At 35.9% G+C, this 16,161-nt stretch overlaps 1 protein-coding gene across 3 annotated transcripts in view; it reads left to right on the forward strand.

The window, feature by feature from the left end:
• LOC150092739 (C2 domain-containing protein 5) overlaps window positions 1-16,161 on the forward strand; it is a 615,319-nt gene that overhangs the window by 13,220 nt on the left and 585,938 nt on the right. For all 3 annotated transcript variants that reach the window (XM_090414825.1, XM_090414826.1, XM_090414824.1), the window contains exons 3-4: window positions 2,176-2,262; window positions 15,049-15,089. In XM_090414825.1, coding sequence (XP_090270951.1) covers window positions 2,176-2,262; window positions 15,049-15,089 — 128 coding nt within the window. The remainder of the gene's footprint in view (window positions 1-2,175; window positions 2,263-15,048; window positions 15,090-16,161) is intronic.

A 16,161-nucleotide genomic window follows, 5' to 3' on the forward strand; every position in this document is an offset into this window, starting at 1 on the left:
TGTATAGGCGGGTGAATATCGGATAGTGAGATATTTAGTTTCTGTGGGCAGGGTTGGGGATTTTTTGAATATCATTAGCTTTGTTTTCCCAGGGTTTATATATATATATATATATATATATGCCGTTTTTGGTTAACCAGTTAGTGATTTGATTGATGTCGTGTTGCATATTTGTGTAAGCGATATTTGTGTTGTTGAGAATGAATACTATGGCTGTGTCGTCTGCATACTGGAAGATTTTACTTTTTAAGGGAAGATGGTTTATGTCGTGTGTGTATATGTTAAATAGAATGGGAGATAGGACAGCTCCTTGCAGTACTCTGCAGGTTACTGGTACCTCTTTGCTGTATGCTGATCCTATATGTGTGATGTGCTTCCTGTTTTTCATGTATGCTTTAAACCACTGGAGTAGACTACCTCCGATTCCAATATGCGTTAGTTTCGTTAACAAGGTTTTGTGTGTTAGTGTGTCAAATGCTTTTGTTAGGTCAATGAATATGACTAATGTTATTCTGTTTTCATCCAATGCAGCATTTATTAGGTCTGTGAAATCTTCCAGGAGTGTTGCTGTTCCTTTATTTTTTTTGAAAGCCATATTGTGTTTGGGTATGATTTGAAATTTTTCAATGTATGTGAAGAGTTTTCGATGCACGATGCGCTCCATGAATTGGTTGATTACAGACAACGTGACGATGGGTCTGTAATTACTTATGATGTTTCTTTTTCCATGTTTCTGTATGGTTGTGATTAATGCAGTCTTTAGTGTTTCAGGTATGTGTCCTGTTTCAAAGATTTTATTTAACAGTTTTTGTATAACTGGGCATAGGTTGGTTGAGTGTTTCGTGATGTCTTTTAGTCTGATTCCGTCTATCCCAGGTCCTTTGTTAGGGTTAATTTGTTGAATTGCCAGTGATAGTTCTTCTTTTGTTACTGTGAGGAACCACATTGACTGGGTTGCTCGTGGACCTAGTGGAGAATGTTCGTTTGTGTGAGGAAAGGTTGTTTCTTATAGTTTTTGGACAGAGTTCATGAATTGCTGATTAAAGTTGTTTGCCAACTGTTTGAGGTATTTGGGGTCGCAAGCAAAGCTGTGTTTTATTGTTTCTGAGGCATTGTCCAGCATTTCATTAATCAGGTGCCAGGTTTCCTTTATGTCGTTCTGAGCTGTTGTTAATTTGTTGCTGTAGTTCTTTTTGCCATTCTAATCTATGTTGTTAGGAGATTCCATTTTCTTTTGTATTCAGCTTGTAAAGTGATATTGTTTGGCGACTTCTTAAGTTGTTTCCATAGGGCATCTTTTCTTTGTATGTCTGTTATCCATGGATTCTGTTTTGTCTGGGAGCGTATTTTTATTTTTGTTAATGCTTTGTTATATATTTTATTAAATGCAAGTTTAAGATTATTATATACAGCTTCAGCAGAGTCTAAAGATGCTGTCTGCATCCAGTCTGTTTTTCTGATTTCGTAGTTTACTATTGTTTTGTTTAGAATGCTATAATACTGTTTTGTAGTCTCAGTGAGTTTTATGGGTTCTGGTTCAGTGTGTAACTGTAATGCTGTGAAATAATGGTCTGGCAGTTTGCATGTTACGACGGCTGCTGTGTGACTGTTTGGAGGGGTGCGTATATTTATATGGTCAATACAGGATGAGGTTGTTGTATTTCTGACCATCTCTTCTCGTGTATATGACTGTATGGGTGGGGTTATGTTGTATGCTGATAAGAGGTCTAGGTATTGTTCTGTGTTGTTATTTATGTTCCTAATGTTTATATTCATGTCTCCTATTATTATTATTATTATTATTAATAATTTCTTTGTTAAATTTGATATATTTAAACATATTATCCATGTAATTCAAAGAAAAATAAACAAATTTATATATATTTTTTTAAATTGGCAAAGTGGTGCATATTGTATAAAGGTGTAATAGTCACTAAGAAATGACATTCATTGGTCATGCTGAGAGTTTAACAGGTTTGTGCCATAGGACTTCTCATTATAAATATTAGATGAATTACTATACTTATTATGTTTCCAGCTTTTGGTGAATAAATTAAAACAAAATTGAAAGAAATTAAATAAATAATGATAATCATTGCTATTTTTTTTTGGTGGAGAGACATAAATTGATTCTTTTTTGTTTATTACATTTTTATTTATTTGTATTGCTTGTAGGTAAAATTTGGCACAACAACACACAAAACTGAAGTGTTTAGACGATCTTTAAATCCTCAGTGGAATTCAGAATGGTTTAAGTTTGAGGTAATGGACATTTATTTTATTGAACTTATAAAATTTAATACACTAAAACTGTGCAATGAACATTTTCATTTTGTGTTACAATACATTCAATATCAGTTGCCTAAATTACAAATTTTTATTAAAATATCTTAAAATTCTTTGTTTTTATTAAAGTTTTTATTAAAATATTTTTTATTAAAATTTTTAAAATCCTCTAAAATTCTTGCGTTTTTTGCCATTGTGGAATTTAAACTTACTTTTTGAGCTATACGTCTGGCATACTTTGGCGATTTTTTTATGCCACTGACTCTCTATAGTTACATATTTGTATCACAGTTTTCATTTTGTCTGAGAAAAGTATTACAATGAAAAATAATTATTTTTTTAGATTTTGTGCTTCACAAAATGCATAAGAACCAGTTAGATTTGTTTTCTCTATGCATATGCTATTAATCCAGGATTCTGGATGAACATATTTTATTGAAATTTGGTATTTGCTTTGATCAGACCAATCAGCACAGAATGTTTTTTAAGGTACTTTTGAACTCTGGTATACCAAATGTTTCAGATAGCAGTTCACAAACTTTCACTGAAATTTTTAACTAACATTAAAACGCAATGAAATAAAAAATAATTTCAATGAAGCCCGCGGGCCACTAAGCTATACTGTTGTATTTAGATTGTAAGATGCTTTCCAGATTCACAAGGAACGCTGTGCATTTGATACTTTACATAAAATCCTCTAAAAATAAATATTAAATAGACATTCTTCTTCCACCATCTACCAGCACCAAACGATACTTAAGTACTAGTACTAACGTCGTAGGTAGATGGCTGAAGCAGTAGTTCATTAGAGTGCATGTCTAGTGCCTTCCAGATACATCTCGAAGGTTCTCGATACTTCGTTATTTTCATATAAATACGACAGGATCTCATCCACAGTCAGTCAGTCAGTCATGAACAGTGTGATATTCGTGTATAAGATCATGCAGGTTTGTTATGTCAGCCATAGCCTATTGTGGTTTTATATTGCCAGACTTTTTTCATTAGTGTGAAACATATTCAGTGGATGATAACCATCACAAAGCCATTTTGGATCATTTTTTGGGTTCACCTTCCATCACTATGGCGTCTACAAGTAAAAAGCTTAAATCAAGTGATTCTTGTTGGGTTTTTAATGAAAAGTGGACATTTTGTGCCAACCGACGATAACCCAGTGTGTTTAATTTGTCGTGAGTCAGTGTCAGTATCAAAAGAATACAGTATAAATCAACACTATGAGACAAAGCATGCGTCCAATTTTGATCACCTTCAAGGGCAGCTTCATGTGGACAAAGTGAACTGTCTCCAAATTGATTTAAAATGCCAGTAGGATACGTTTAAAAGGCAGAGCAATGCATGCTTCAAAGTAAGTTATATAATAGCTAAAAACTTGCTAAAATATCAAAAGCCTTCTTGGATGGCAAGTTTATGAAAGAGTGTCTCATCACTGCTGGGGAAATTCTGTACCCAAATAAGGAAGTGTTTAAAAAACCGAGTTTGTCTGGGGTAACTGTAGCACGACATGTTGAAGAACTTGCCAATGACATTGAAGGAACTTTAAAAAACGGTCATCCGAATTTACGTTATATTCACTTATTTTAGATGAGAGCATAGATGTGAAGTATACAGCACAACTGGCTATCTTTGTCTGTGGCAGTGATCAACAATTCACTGTGACAGAAGAACTGCTGGTGCTCATACCTATGAAGGGAACGACGAAAGGTACTAATATTCTTGAAGCTGCCAAGAAAACACTCCAACGTTTCAACCTCAGCTTAATCAACCTTGAGGGTGTGGATGGTGCCCCTGCTATGGTGGGAAAGAAAAAAGGGTTTGTTGTGCTGCTACGGAAAGAACCGGAACTAGAAGGAAAAGATTTCATCCATTACCGCTGCTTAATCCACCAGGAGAATTTGCACTCGAAAACTATTGGATTTGAGAATGTCATGAAAGTTATTGTGACTGTTGTCAACATTATTAGGGCAAGAGGATTGAATCATTATCAATTCCAAGAGTTTTTGACCCAAGAGTGCAAAGTAGATCATGGCGATGTGGTTTATTATAGTGATGTGCATTGGTTGAGCAGAGGGAAGGTTCTTAAAAGTCTTTGACTTCAGAGCGAAATACAGCAGTTCATGCAAACCAAGGGGAAGCTGATTGCAGAATTCAGTGATCCGAAGTGGATGACTTTGGGTTTGTGACTGACATCTCGTTGCATATGAATGACCTAAATATGCAGCTACAATCCAAAGATCAACTGGTGCACACTCTGTTTGATCACATCAAAGCTTTTATGGCCAAGCTCAAACTTTGGGAAGCACAACTCGCAAAAAAAGACTTAACTCATTTTCAGCTTCTTGCTGAGTCCAACTGTTCGTCTCTTGATGACTACGCTACAAAATTAGCCCTGTTGCAAAGTGAGTTCGAAGAGAGGTTTAGGGATTTTCCTAACCAACAGTCTTCTTTAGATTTATTTTCATTGCCATTCAGTGTCAGTGCTGCTGAAATGCCAGGCTCCGTACAAATAGAGCTGCTTGAACTCCAAAGCAACTCTTCTTTGAGAGAAAAATTATTCAATGTGCCCTTGCTTATATTTTACAAAGACTACATTTCTGGGAAGCATTCCCTAATCTTTGCTGGCATGCTTTGAAGATGTGCGCTTTGTTAGGAAGTACATCCTTATGTGAGCAGTTCTTCTCCAGAATGAAGCATGTGAAGTCCAAGACAAGAACTCAGATTACGGACCAACATCTTGAGAATACTCTGCACATAGCGACTTCTAACATTGATGCCAACATCGACAAGCTGGTCAAGGAAAAACATTGCCAAGTTGCCCAATGACATCGTAATAAATGAATGTTTTCTTCATTAAATTATCTTTTTTCAAGTATTGATTGTATTTGTTTATCATGAACCCGACTCCTACCTATGCTCTTAAAGCTGAGTTTGTTTATTTTTATAGGATTTTATGTAAAGTATCAAATGCACAGCGTTCTTTGTGAATCTTACAATTCTAAATACTGCAGAATAGGAAAGATTGACTTCTATTTGGGTTTATAGCTCAGATTTATTTCAAACTAAGTTATCACAAAGTTTTATTTCAAACTAAGTTATAATAAGTTTAGTTTAATCCTTTATCCAAGTGTGAGCAAACAAAGTTTGCACTTGAAAGTATCTTCAGGAAAGTATTTTCAGGTAGTACAACACCGGGCAACTCGTTGCAAAGGTGGAGAAAGATCTCATCACTCCTATCTCAGTATCTCCCATAATGCAGACCACATCTCCTTGCAGATATGTATCATGTTATGCATTAAAGTAAGGGCCACTACCCATACTGGTTTCAATCTTTATTGAGGTCTCGTCAGTGGGAGCCAGGCCCAGTAGTGGAGACACCAAGGCAGATGCAATGAGAGGTCATCACAACCTATAGGAGTTGCCAAAGGGTGTACAACCTTATTATTGAATTACTCCGGATTCAGAGAAAGATGTTGAGAGTTTATTTTTCACTTGTTTAGACTATAATAAGTTTAGTTTAATCCTTTATCCAAGTGTGAGCAAACAAAGTTTGCACCTGAAAGTATCTTCAGGACTGGGGTAAGGTAGTACAACACTGGGAAACTCGTTGCAAAGGAGGAGAAAGCTCTCATCACTCCTATCTCAGTATCTCCCATAATGCAAAACACATCTCCTTGTGGATATGTATAATGTTATGCATTAAGTTAAGGGCCACTACCCATACCGGTTTCAACCTTTATTGAGGTCTCGTCATTATGGCAGATACTGAGATAGGAGTGACGAGAGCTTTCTCCACCTTTGCAACGAGTTGCCCGGTGTTGCAAACCTTACCCCAGTCCTGAAGATACTTTCAGGTGCAAACTTTGTTTGCTCACACTTGGATAAAGGATTAAACTAAACTTATTATAGTCTAACCAAATGAAAAATAAACTCTCAACATCTTTCTCTGAATCCGGAGTAATTCAATAATAAGGTTGTATACCCTTTGGCAATTCCTATAGGTTGTGATGACCTCTCATTGCTTCTGCCTTGGTGTCTCCACTACTGGGCCTGGCTCCCACTGACGAGACCTCAATAAAAGTTGAAACCAGTATGGGTAGTGGCTTTCCTTAATGCATAACATTATACATATCCGCAAGGAGATGTGTTTTGCATTATGGAAGATACTGAGATTGGAGTGATGAGAGCTTTCTCCACCTTTGCAACGAGTTGCCCGGTGTTGCAAACCTTATCCCAGTCCTGAAGATACTTTCAGGCGCAAACTTTGTTTGCTCACACTTGGATAAAGGATTAAACTAAACTTATTATACATGACTTATTTCTTATTTTTCACGGTATTACCAACACCCCAAACACTTTTTATCAACAAAGATGTTTTATTAACGCTAATATTTCGCTGATTTTCAACTCGGCATCATCAGAGCACAACACACTTTTAAACACGACAGTGAGTGAGTGAAACAATATAATTGCAAAAGACAAAAGATCTAAAGTCCTATTTCTTGGCATCCTCTAGTGAGAAAAAAAAAAAAAAACAGCAGTTATCCAGGAGTTTTTCTTAGGATAACTGTCTCCCAAATTTTTGGCAAATTAATGCAACTATATTTGTTAAGGTTGGGAGAATTCTTCAAAGCCATTGCTGACTCAAAAAATAATCTTTCAGATCTATAACGACTCCTAAATAGCACATTCGTTTTCCTCCATCTAATCCTGTGTGAAGGAGTGTCCAAAGCATGGTCTGCCAGTCCCGACTTACCATAGTAATAGTAGCGAATGTATCTTTCATGTTCTTCCAGGCGGATGTTCACTGATCTTCCGTTTGCCCATAATAGGCCAAATCACAGTCACACGGAACTTCATACACTCCTGGGTGTGCTAAAGGGTGAAGTTTATCCTTAGGCGAGCGGATCAGAGTTGTCAGCTTGACATGAGGTTTGAAAGTGGTGTGAAGGCCATGTTTCATCAATACTTTGGCTATCTTTTCCGATGTACCTCTGATATAGGGAATAGAAATGGTCATGTTGTATTCTTGTGTATTAGGTGAGGGCAGAGTAATGGGCCTATGTAGTATTTTTTCTATTTTGTAGGGATTGTAGCCGTTGGCTAAGAACGTATGGCACAGGTATTGGAGTTCAGTGGTCAGAGCTGTATCGTTAGAACAAATGGCTCTGGCTCTGTGTGTAAGTGTTTTTAAAATGCCATGCTGTTGGACTGGATGATGATGTGATTGTTTATGTAGGAAGATACCTATCTTTCCTATAGTTCTTGTGTTCAAAAATAACTGTTTCATTATTACCGCAACTTAGCTTAGTGGCCCATGGGCTTCATTGAAATTTTTAATGCTGCCCACACTGTCTGAAAGGTTGAAGACCCCTGCTGTAAGGAAACCACTTATATCTCAGTTATCATTAAGTTATCTGTTGTTCTGACAGATAACTTAATGCACAGAAAAAGTATCACCTGATTAAATTGATTTAGAAAGAGAGGTACCATATTTAGATATTTCTTATTTAAATATATATATTTAAATATGTTTAAGAAAGATTAACAAGTACAGTGGAACTTCAGTTATCGAACATAATTCGTTCCTGAATGATGTTTGTAAACCGATTTGTTTGACAACTGAAACAATTTTTCCATAAGAATTAATGTAGAATGGAATAATCCATTCCCGAACCCGAGATGATTGCTTTTAAACCTTTACAACAGTACTTCATGCATAAAATCATATACAAAAAAAAAAAAGAAAATGCATAAAATTTTACATAAAAAGAATAAGCACAATAAATAGATAAAATATAGACGAAAAAGGGTGATCTCTTTCCACAAAATTTTGCACCTCACCCCATTTCACACGCATTTCTTTGATCAAAGAACTAGGAATCCTCCCTTCCTTCCTCTGTCTCTGAAGACATTTCTTCAACTACTGTCTTTTCTGCTCCATCTGAAGGTGTTCCAGTTCTTCCATGGGGAGCTCACTCTGGTCCTCCACATCAGAATTGCCAACTTCCAAGCCCATGCTTTTACCCAGTTACACAGCATCATCGACAACAGCAACATACTCAGCCTCAAAGCCCTTAATGTCTCTGTGTCTACTACACAGTCTGTCCACAAATTCCTCCAGGCTGAGTTTAAGGTCCTGTAAGTCACTTGCACTGGCTCCCAGGTTTTGTCAAGAATATTAAGCAACGGAGGATATTGAAATGATTTTTCCAGAATTCTCTGAGTGTTAATTCTGTGTCAGAGGTCACTTCAAAACACCTTTGAAACAGTGCTTTGGTCTAGAGTTTCTTAAAGTTCGAAATGACCTGCTGGTCCATGGGCTGGATTAGAGGAGTTGTGTTGGGGACAGGAACTTCACTATCATTAAATCAAACTCCTCCACCAACTCATCCTCAAAGCCTGGAGGATGAGCAGGAGCATTGTCCATCACAAGAAGACATTTTAATGGCAAATTTTTTTCTTGAAGGTATTTTCTCATATTTGGGACAAAGACTTCATGGATTCACTGAATAAAATATTGCCTGGTTACTTAAGCCTTACTATTAGCACCACTCGTATTTTTTAAACAGGTCATCATGTAATCGCCTTGCTTTTTCACAAATTGCAGCCTAAGAAACACTATCATATACTGTTTCTCATTTATCCAAATTTGTAACAATTTTTCCACTTCTTCAATCGTCTGAGATCTTTGTTTAGTAAGAACTTTCACTCCTTTTGCAACATCAGCTCCCTTGATCGCCTCTATTTTTGTGTATTGTACAGATCATTAATATCGCCATACTGAACTGGTATGGTATAGCAAGTCCGAGACACGAATGTCATTTTAATGTTTGGATAAGATTTATTTTTTCACCTTTATTGCGGTTCTAACAACTTTTCTTTTCACTTTGCTGCTATCACTTTCCTTCTTCGGTTCCATGGTGGTTTATTTAATAATAATTTATATATATTAAAAAAAAACTGCAAACTGTTAGTACCTTCCAGTGGCGTTTCCGGTCATGCTTTTCTATGTGAACATGGTTAATTTTGATGATCTCTACCTCACCTTAAAGTTTGTATGTGGACTTTTGAACCGCCCTGTGTATATATATATATATATCAAAATAAATTCATACTCATATTTATTAAACCTATTGTGATGTAGCATGTTAGTACCCTAAATATTACAATAATTTATTATAATTGCTTCATCATTAGTCATGAAAAATGCTCAAAAGAAGATTCATCAAATATTGGCCCCCTTTCTGTATCATTCATATCTGCATATCATATCATCATTCCATGAATGACCCCAAGTTCTCCCTCTGCTGTGACATGAACTGCAAGCTTGTGTGTGTGTGTGGGTGTGTGTGTATTGTACTCCTCTCATCCATCATCCCTCAGACATAAAACAATATATTCCTGTCTGTTCTCATATGCTCAATTCTATAAATCAGTTTTTATCTTGGTCAACTTGTCCTGGATCTTTTCATCTATTTCCATAACTCATCAAAATTCAAGTGACCATATTTGCACATATTAGTCCAGGTATGTTCTTATCAGAGCCTTATAAAGTAGGAAAGTAACTTATTTTTTCTTACAAGTTGGTATTCTCTTCATTATTGCAGTTATCCAATGTGATGACTTAAACAGCCTTAGCAATGTGGCTCTTGAACCAACTCAAGATTCTTCATTCCCCTCAATCTCAGGTCTCCAGTTTCATTGACTACTTTTATCAAATTTCCATTAATATAATATATTATGTGCAATATTCTCAGTTCATAACTGTATACATAATGCATAACTGTATACTGAATTGATGCTCATTTGTCCATAGAACTAGTCTGTTCAAATCAACCACCTGTGTAGATGTATCGGATGTATATCCCATATTGTGAATGGTCAGAAAATAACCAGAAAATCATCCTCTATACTATCCCCAATATCATTAATTTATAAGTTCAATTATAGAATATGAGCAGATTGCTAAAGTGAGTTTTACCTTTAACAAAGTCACTTTGTCCTTTGTAGAGAATTAAAATGCTGTCTAACCTTTTCTGTGTGCATGCTTTTACCAACTTTTTCAGTATCCCTTAATAACTACTTCAGAAATATTGATTAATCTGTAATTGGTTCTTCTGTACTAGTTTGTTTCACCTTTATATAGATAGGGTGGGCCAAAAGCCACAAAGGGGTCTGAAGTTTTAATAACCTTTTTTTAATTACTTTTTTTTTAATATTTTTCTTTGCAGATTTCATAAAGAAGACCTTGGAGATACGTGGAAAAATTCATGACTGAACATGAACACAAATTGTGAAATTTTACTATCAAAACCAAGATTGATAATTCTGACCCAACAAGCATATCGTTGCCATTATAGCATGAGAGATTCTCCAAGCGAATCAATGATTAGATGTTTGATTGGTCGTTTTGAGAAACAGGGCTCAGTAAATGGCCTTACACTAGCAGACAGACTGCACTCGGTTAGGAACGAAGCCACAGTTGAGTGCGTAAAGGAGAGTGTTGCAGAATACCAGAGCACATCAACTCGAAGGTGGTCTGGACAGGTTAGAGTCTCTCGGACGTCACTCCGGCATATTCTGAAAACCTTGAACCTGTTTCCGTATAAAATCCAGTTGGTGCAACAGCTGAAGCCACCAGATTATGCCCACTGATTTCAGTATACAGTCAGATTTCAAGAATTAGCAAGGAGAGATCCCAAATTATCAGCAAGGACTAGCAATCTTCATTTGACATTATCAGCAAGCTGATAATGTCAAATGAAGCACATTTTCATTTAAATGGTTTCATTAACAAACGAAACTGCAAGATTTGAAGTTCGGAAAATGCTAGGGCAATTCACCAAAGGGAATTCCATCCCCTTAAGTGTACAGTCTGGTGTGTGGTGTCATCGGAAGAAATGATTGGACCTTACTTTTTCAGACTACATCGGGAACCCTGTCAATGTTGCTGAAGATGAATATCGGTCTCTAATTGAAAATTTCATACTCCCAGCAGTTCAAGATAAACATGACATGTGGTTCTAACAGGATGGAGTGGCAGCTCACACAGCAAGGGCCACAATCCAACTGCTCAGTCAAATTTTTGAGAGAAGAATAATTTTCCCCAGTTGTGACATAAACTGGCCATCGCATTCTCCAGATCTGATGACTCCTGATTTCTTCCTATGTGGTTATCTCAAAGAAAAAGTTTATGTTGAGGCAGAAAATGGATGCCATTTACAAAAGTTGATTTTTCACACCTAGTATAAATTTATTTCCTATATATACTGTATATGATGCTATGGTATTGTAAATTTAAAACAAAAAATAAAGGGGTTATTTAATATTGAAACCTCTTCGTGACTTTTGGCCCACCCTGTATAATGGAATTATCTCATTCTGCTGTCATTCATTAAGAATCTTGTTCACGCTGTGACTCAGGTTGAACAGCCAGGCAGCCAGAAGAAATGCTAATTCTTGTGCATATTGTTGGATCCTGAATGAAGGAATCTTGCAAAGAAATCATTCATTCAGAATCCAACATACTAAACTTACTAACAAAGAGAAATACCTGCACATTAGCTGAAATTAAAAGTGAAACTTCTTCACTTTGTGTATAAAATTTGCATTCTTTATTTCATGTACCATATATTTAAGCTATTGTGATTATATTAAGATTTTTTTAGAGTATGTCTTAAAAGAGGGATAATCTGAATTTAATTTAAGCCTTACTTAAGCTGTATAAAAATAACTGTGAGTCATCAAATTGTTACTAAATAATAATTCTTGGAAGGTATAAAACTACACGTGTACAGCATAACGCTGGTGGCAGTAGCATACACGGAACGTACTTTGATGCGAATTCTGGGAATGCAAGAGCATAACAGCGTCGGGAGAGCAAGGGATGAACCCAAGGGGAGAAAAGAGACAGGTCGTGTGCAAAGGGGACTCCAAAAAAGAGGGCACTCTATTGAAGAATATAAGGGGATGAGTGCCGTATCAGAGATCTCTCTTGTCGTATCGTTTTCCTGTTTGGTGGCCTCGGAAGTTAGCGGAAGTTCGCGTAAAGGGGGGGGGATGAAGCGTCTGTGCTAAGATAAGATGTTGGACAGCAGGCTTTCTTGAAAATGGAGAAGGATTCTATGCAGAGCTAAGGTAAAAATTTCTAGTCCTAGCAGAATCAAGCCGTCGCTGAGAAGTCCCATCGAGTTGTTCCTGAAACGCAAAGATTTAAGTCTGCTTTCGGCAGAAATAATGAAGATAGCATAACCCCTACGTTGGCGTATGGAACAGCCAATAGACAAGAAGTAACCAGACGTACACCGTGGTGCTGAAAGACGCGGAAAAAGTTCGGTAAGGTAAAATGACTCTATTTTGTGTATAAAATTCATTAGAAGAGAGAAATTGTTTGCGAATGTGAAATTAAGGACAGTATTCTAAAGAACTCTGTGAACAGATTCTAATTAGAAAGTTAACCTCCTTTGAGAGAGTAAGAAGAATTGTTTGGAAGAGACCTTTGTAATTGTATGTGATAGGATTAACTTAATGAGATCAGAATTGTGGATTTTAGTAACTGAGTAACATTAGAATGTTTGCTTATATTATCTTAGAATAGCATTACAGAAAGGAATTTTAGTTTAACTTCATATCATTTGCTATCTATCCCAATATGCAGTTATTGTGTTTCACATGCTTTATGACCTTTAATTAATTTAGAATATGTAACTTCTTAAATGGAGTCTTTTTAGTTAGTATTGGATCTAATTGAGTGTATGAATTTTTTGTGTATTGTGTTTAGATATTCCAATAAACATGTCATATTTATCTAAGCCTGAGTCATGCCTGATTACGATTCCAAACTACCACTTATAAAAATAGAACCTATTTTGGCAGGAAGAAATTAGAAAGAGTATATAATTATAGATTTTGGTCACGACTGCAATTATCTGAATCTGTACGGCAGTGTTAAAGTAAGATATTGTGTAAGAAAGCCTCAGAATCTAGTATTGTCTCCCTGAGCAAGGATCTTCTCTGCTATAGGATACTGGCTAGCGCAGCATAATATAAATTTACCAGTATCCGAAGAGAAACAATCCTAGATATAAGTATATTAGGCCCGATATCTGACGGAGTAAAATAGCAATATAAAGTTATTAGATATATGAAGAGCCAAAGGCTTCAATTCAGCGACATATGACTTGTTTAAGTTAAGGGATATTACATCCCATATCGTTTCTTAGCCGAATAAGAAACTCAAAGAGTTTCATGCCGAATATAGTAGAAACTATATAAAGTTCGGTGATTCCAAGCGTAAGCAAATACCTGGATACTGCAGCAACTGATCCTAAAGGTATTGCAAGCTGAGGCAACTCATGTCTAAGGTGGAGCAAGCTCCGATCACTATTTTTGATATTTACCCATAATGTGAACTTAGCTCCTAGGAGAATACAGCTCCTAGGAGCTATTGGAATTCCTGAACACAATCTGTAGAGAGTTGTGCCTTCTGCATTTGTTAACCATCAATTGGTATATTAAGAATTTTTTGTAGAGCCCTAGCAGGGGATTGCTTTGCTGAACGTATTAGCATTTTGTCCAGTTACTGCTATAACTGCAGCTTTGCTGCATTTGGTTGGGCATTGGAGTTCAGTTTTTCCTGCAGGTTTTGAAGCTGCCACCTCTACAAACGAGGCAGGTGTTTTGGTGGTTTGTTGTGACATTGGGGTTTATGAGCATTTGCTGTGGGTGTCTGTGGAGTTGTTGATGGGGCTATTAGGTTTTATTTTGTTGATTTTTGGGTTATATTATATATATAAAACCCAAAGTTACACACACACACACACACACACACACACACACACACACACACACACACACACACACACACACACACACACACACACACACACACACACACACACACACAGTTATATTAACATGGTATTTTTCTAGTTCTGCAAGTTTGATTTCCATTAATACTGATATTGATGGTTTCTATCTTCAATTCTTGTGATGTAGAGTTGGAGTTTGTTCCAGTACCTGACTTTTTAGCATTTGTCCTGGCTCTCTGATAAAATAGTGGGGAAGGGGAGGGGCTTTGTTTAACCAGGCAGTGTCCCAGCTGGCATGAAATCTCATATTGTACCATCATGTCTATTTTTGGTTTAAACCAGTAGAGAGTACAATCTGATTGACTAAGTCTTAAATTGTGAGCCCATCCTCATTTCTTCAGTACCCACTGGATATTTACTAACAGGGCACAACATGTGAAAGTGAGGATTGGACATTGGGTCAGAAGCTCTAGTTGGTTCTCTGCATTCTTTAAAGGTGATGTGAAGGTCTCCTCCTAGTTATCTGGCTTTGACCCTTAAGACCAAATGATGAGAACCCTCTGATTAGGTAAGGTCAATTAATTTTTTAAAACTCTTTATATGACCTTAATTTTCATAGTGAAGCCTGCTTATTTGGACTCATTGTTAAAGGCTTTTACCAGTTGAAATGGTAGGACTGTAACTGAACTGAGTATATTTAAAACTCTTGTAATTTTAAATGTATTAGTATACTGTAGTTACCTGTTAGGTAGAAATGAAAGAATGAATGAGATTATCAGGAAATTACATCATGTGATTATGTGGATCTAATTCTCAGTAATTTGAATTTTCAGTTTTCTGATTATATGTGTTGAATATTGCAGAAGTAGTTTCTCCTTCCAAAATATTTAAATTATTCGTCCCCTCTTCCTCTGAAATATTGTGTTTATCTTTGTAGGTTGATGATGAAGGGCTCCAGGATGAACCTCTTCAGATAAGGTAACTTGCATTAAATGTTCTCTTACTTGTAATTATCTGCAGTTTATATTAATTATTTGTACTATTTTCATCCTTGGTTATAAGCATCTTAAATGATTAACTATGTTCTCAAAAGTATTTATACATGATTCTAGCATTAGTGAACTTGATCAAGTTCATCACATACAAACTGGAGGTAGGTAGAAGAGCAGCTACAGAAATATCAGTATAATTTGAGCTGTGCTGTAGTGCAGAATTGATAGATTTTCTGAAATGGATTACTGGCTATATTAGTCAGGGATTACTGCTATATTAGGGATTAGGGATTATCATAAGGGATTACTGCTATATTAGTCCATGTTTTCACTTGTGAAGTGATTGACTTTATTAATTTAATTTTGAAAACCCAGTGATAATGCACTACTTGAGAAATGATTTGTTATATTAACAAGTTTACAGAAGCCTGTAGACTCTTCAGAGGATAGTAATATCATCACAAAATTCGTTTTGTCAATTATTTAGATAAATCCTTATTTGAACTCCTGTTTGGATCTGTCATATTTGGACAATGGAATAGTAAATGGAAATTCTATAGTGTGATCAATTATATGCATCCTTATGGTTTCACATCATGTTTGATTGTGACAAATGATCATAGAAGAACAGTGTTTTCTAGAGTGGAAATACATGCTCACTATCTGAAGTGTATTTTGAAAAGTGAACGTTAGAACTAACTGTAGAGATCATTATGTTATTTTATACAGTAAAGCTGGATTATGAAGCTCTAGGTATAACAAATAATTTAATTTGAAATAAATTCAAATTATATGAATATTTTTACAATATTACTAGTTATATTTATAGAAAATAATCAGCTGGGTTAATATAGTAAGAAAAAACTGTTGTATCCTAGAAATAATATGATGTTTATTATGTTGAGAAGAGAGGACCAGTACAAAGTATTTATTTTTAATATCATTCCCATAAACAAGAAGTAGATTCTTCTACCTCTTGTTTATGGGAAATAGAAGATTGCAGGTGAGGCTTGGAAAATTTGACATTTTTCAAGCTGGAGATTGTAGTTGTTAGGGGA

This window comes from Typopeltis vanoorti, chromosome 25 (assembly GCF_054136105.1).
Source record: "Typopeltis vanoorti isolate ZY-2024b chromosome 25, IOZ_Tvanoo_1.0, whole genome shotgun sequence".
NCBI classification, from domain to species: Eukaryota; Metazoa; Arthropoda; class Arachnida; order Uropygi; family Thelyphonidae; genus Typopeltis; species Typopeltis vanoorti.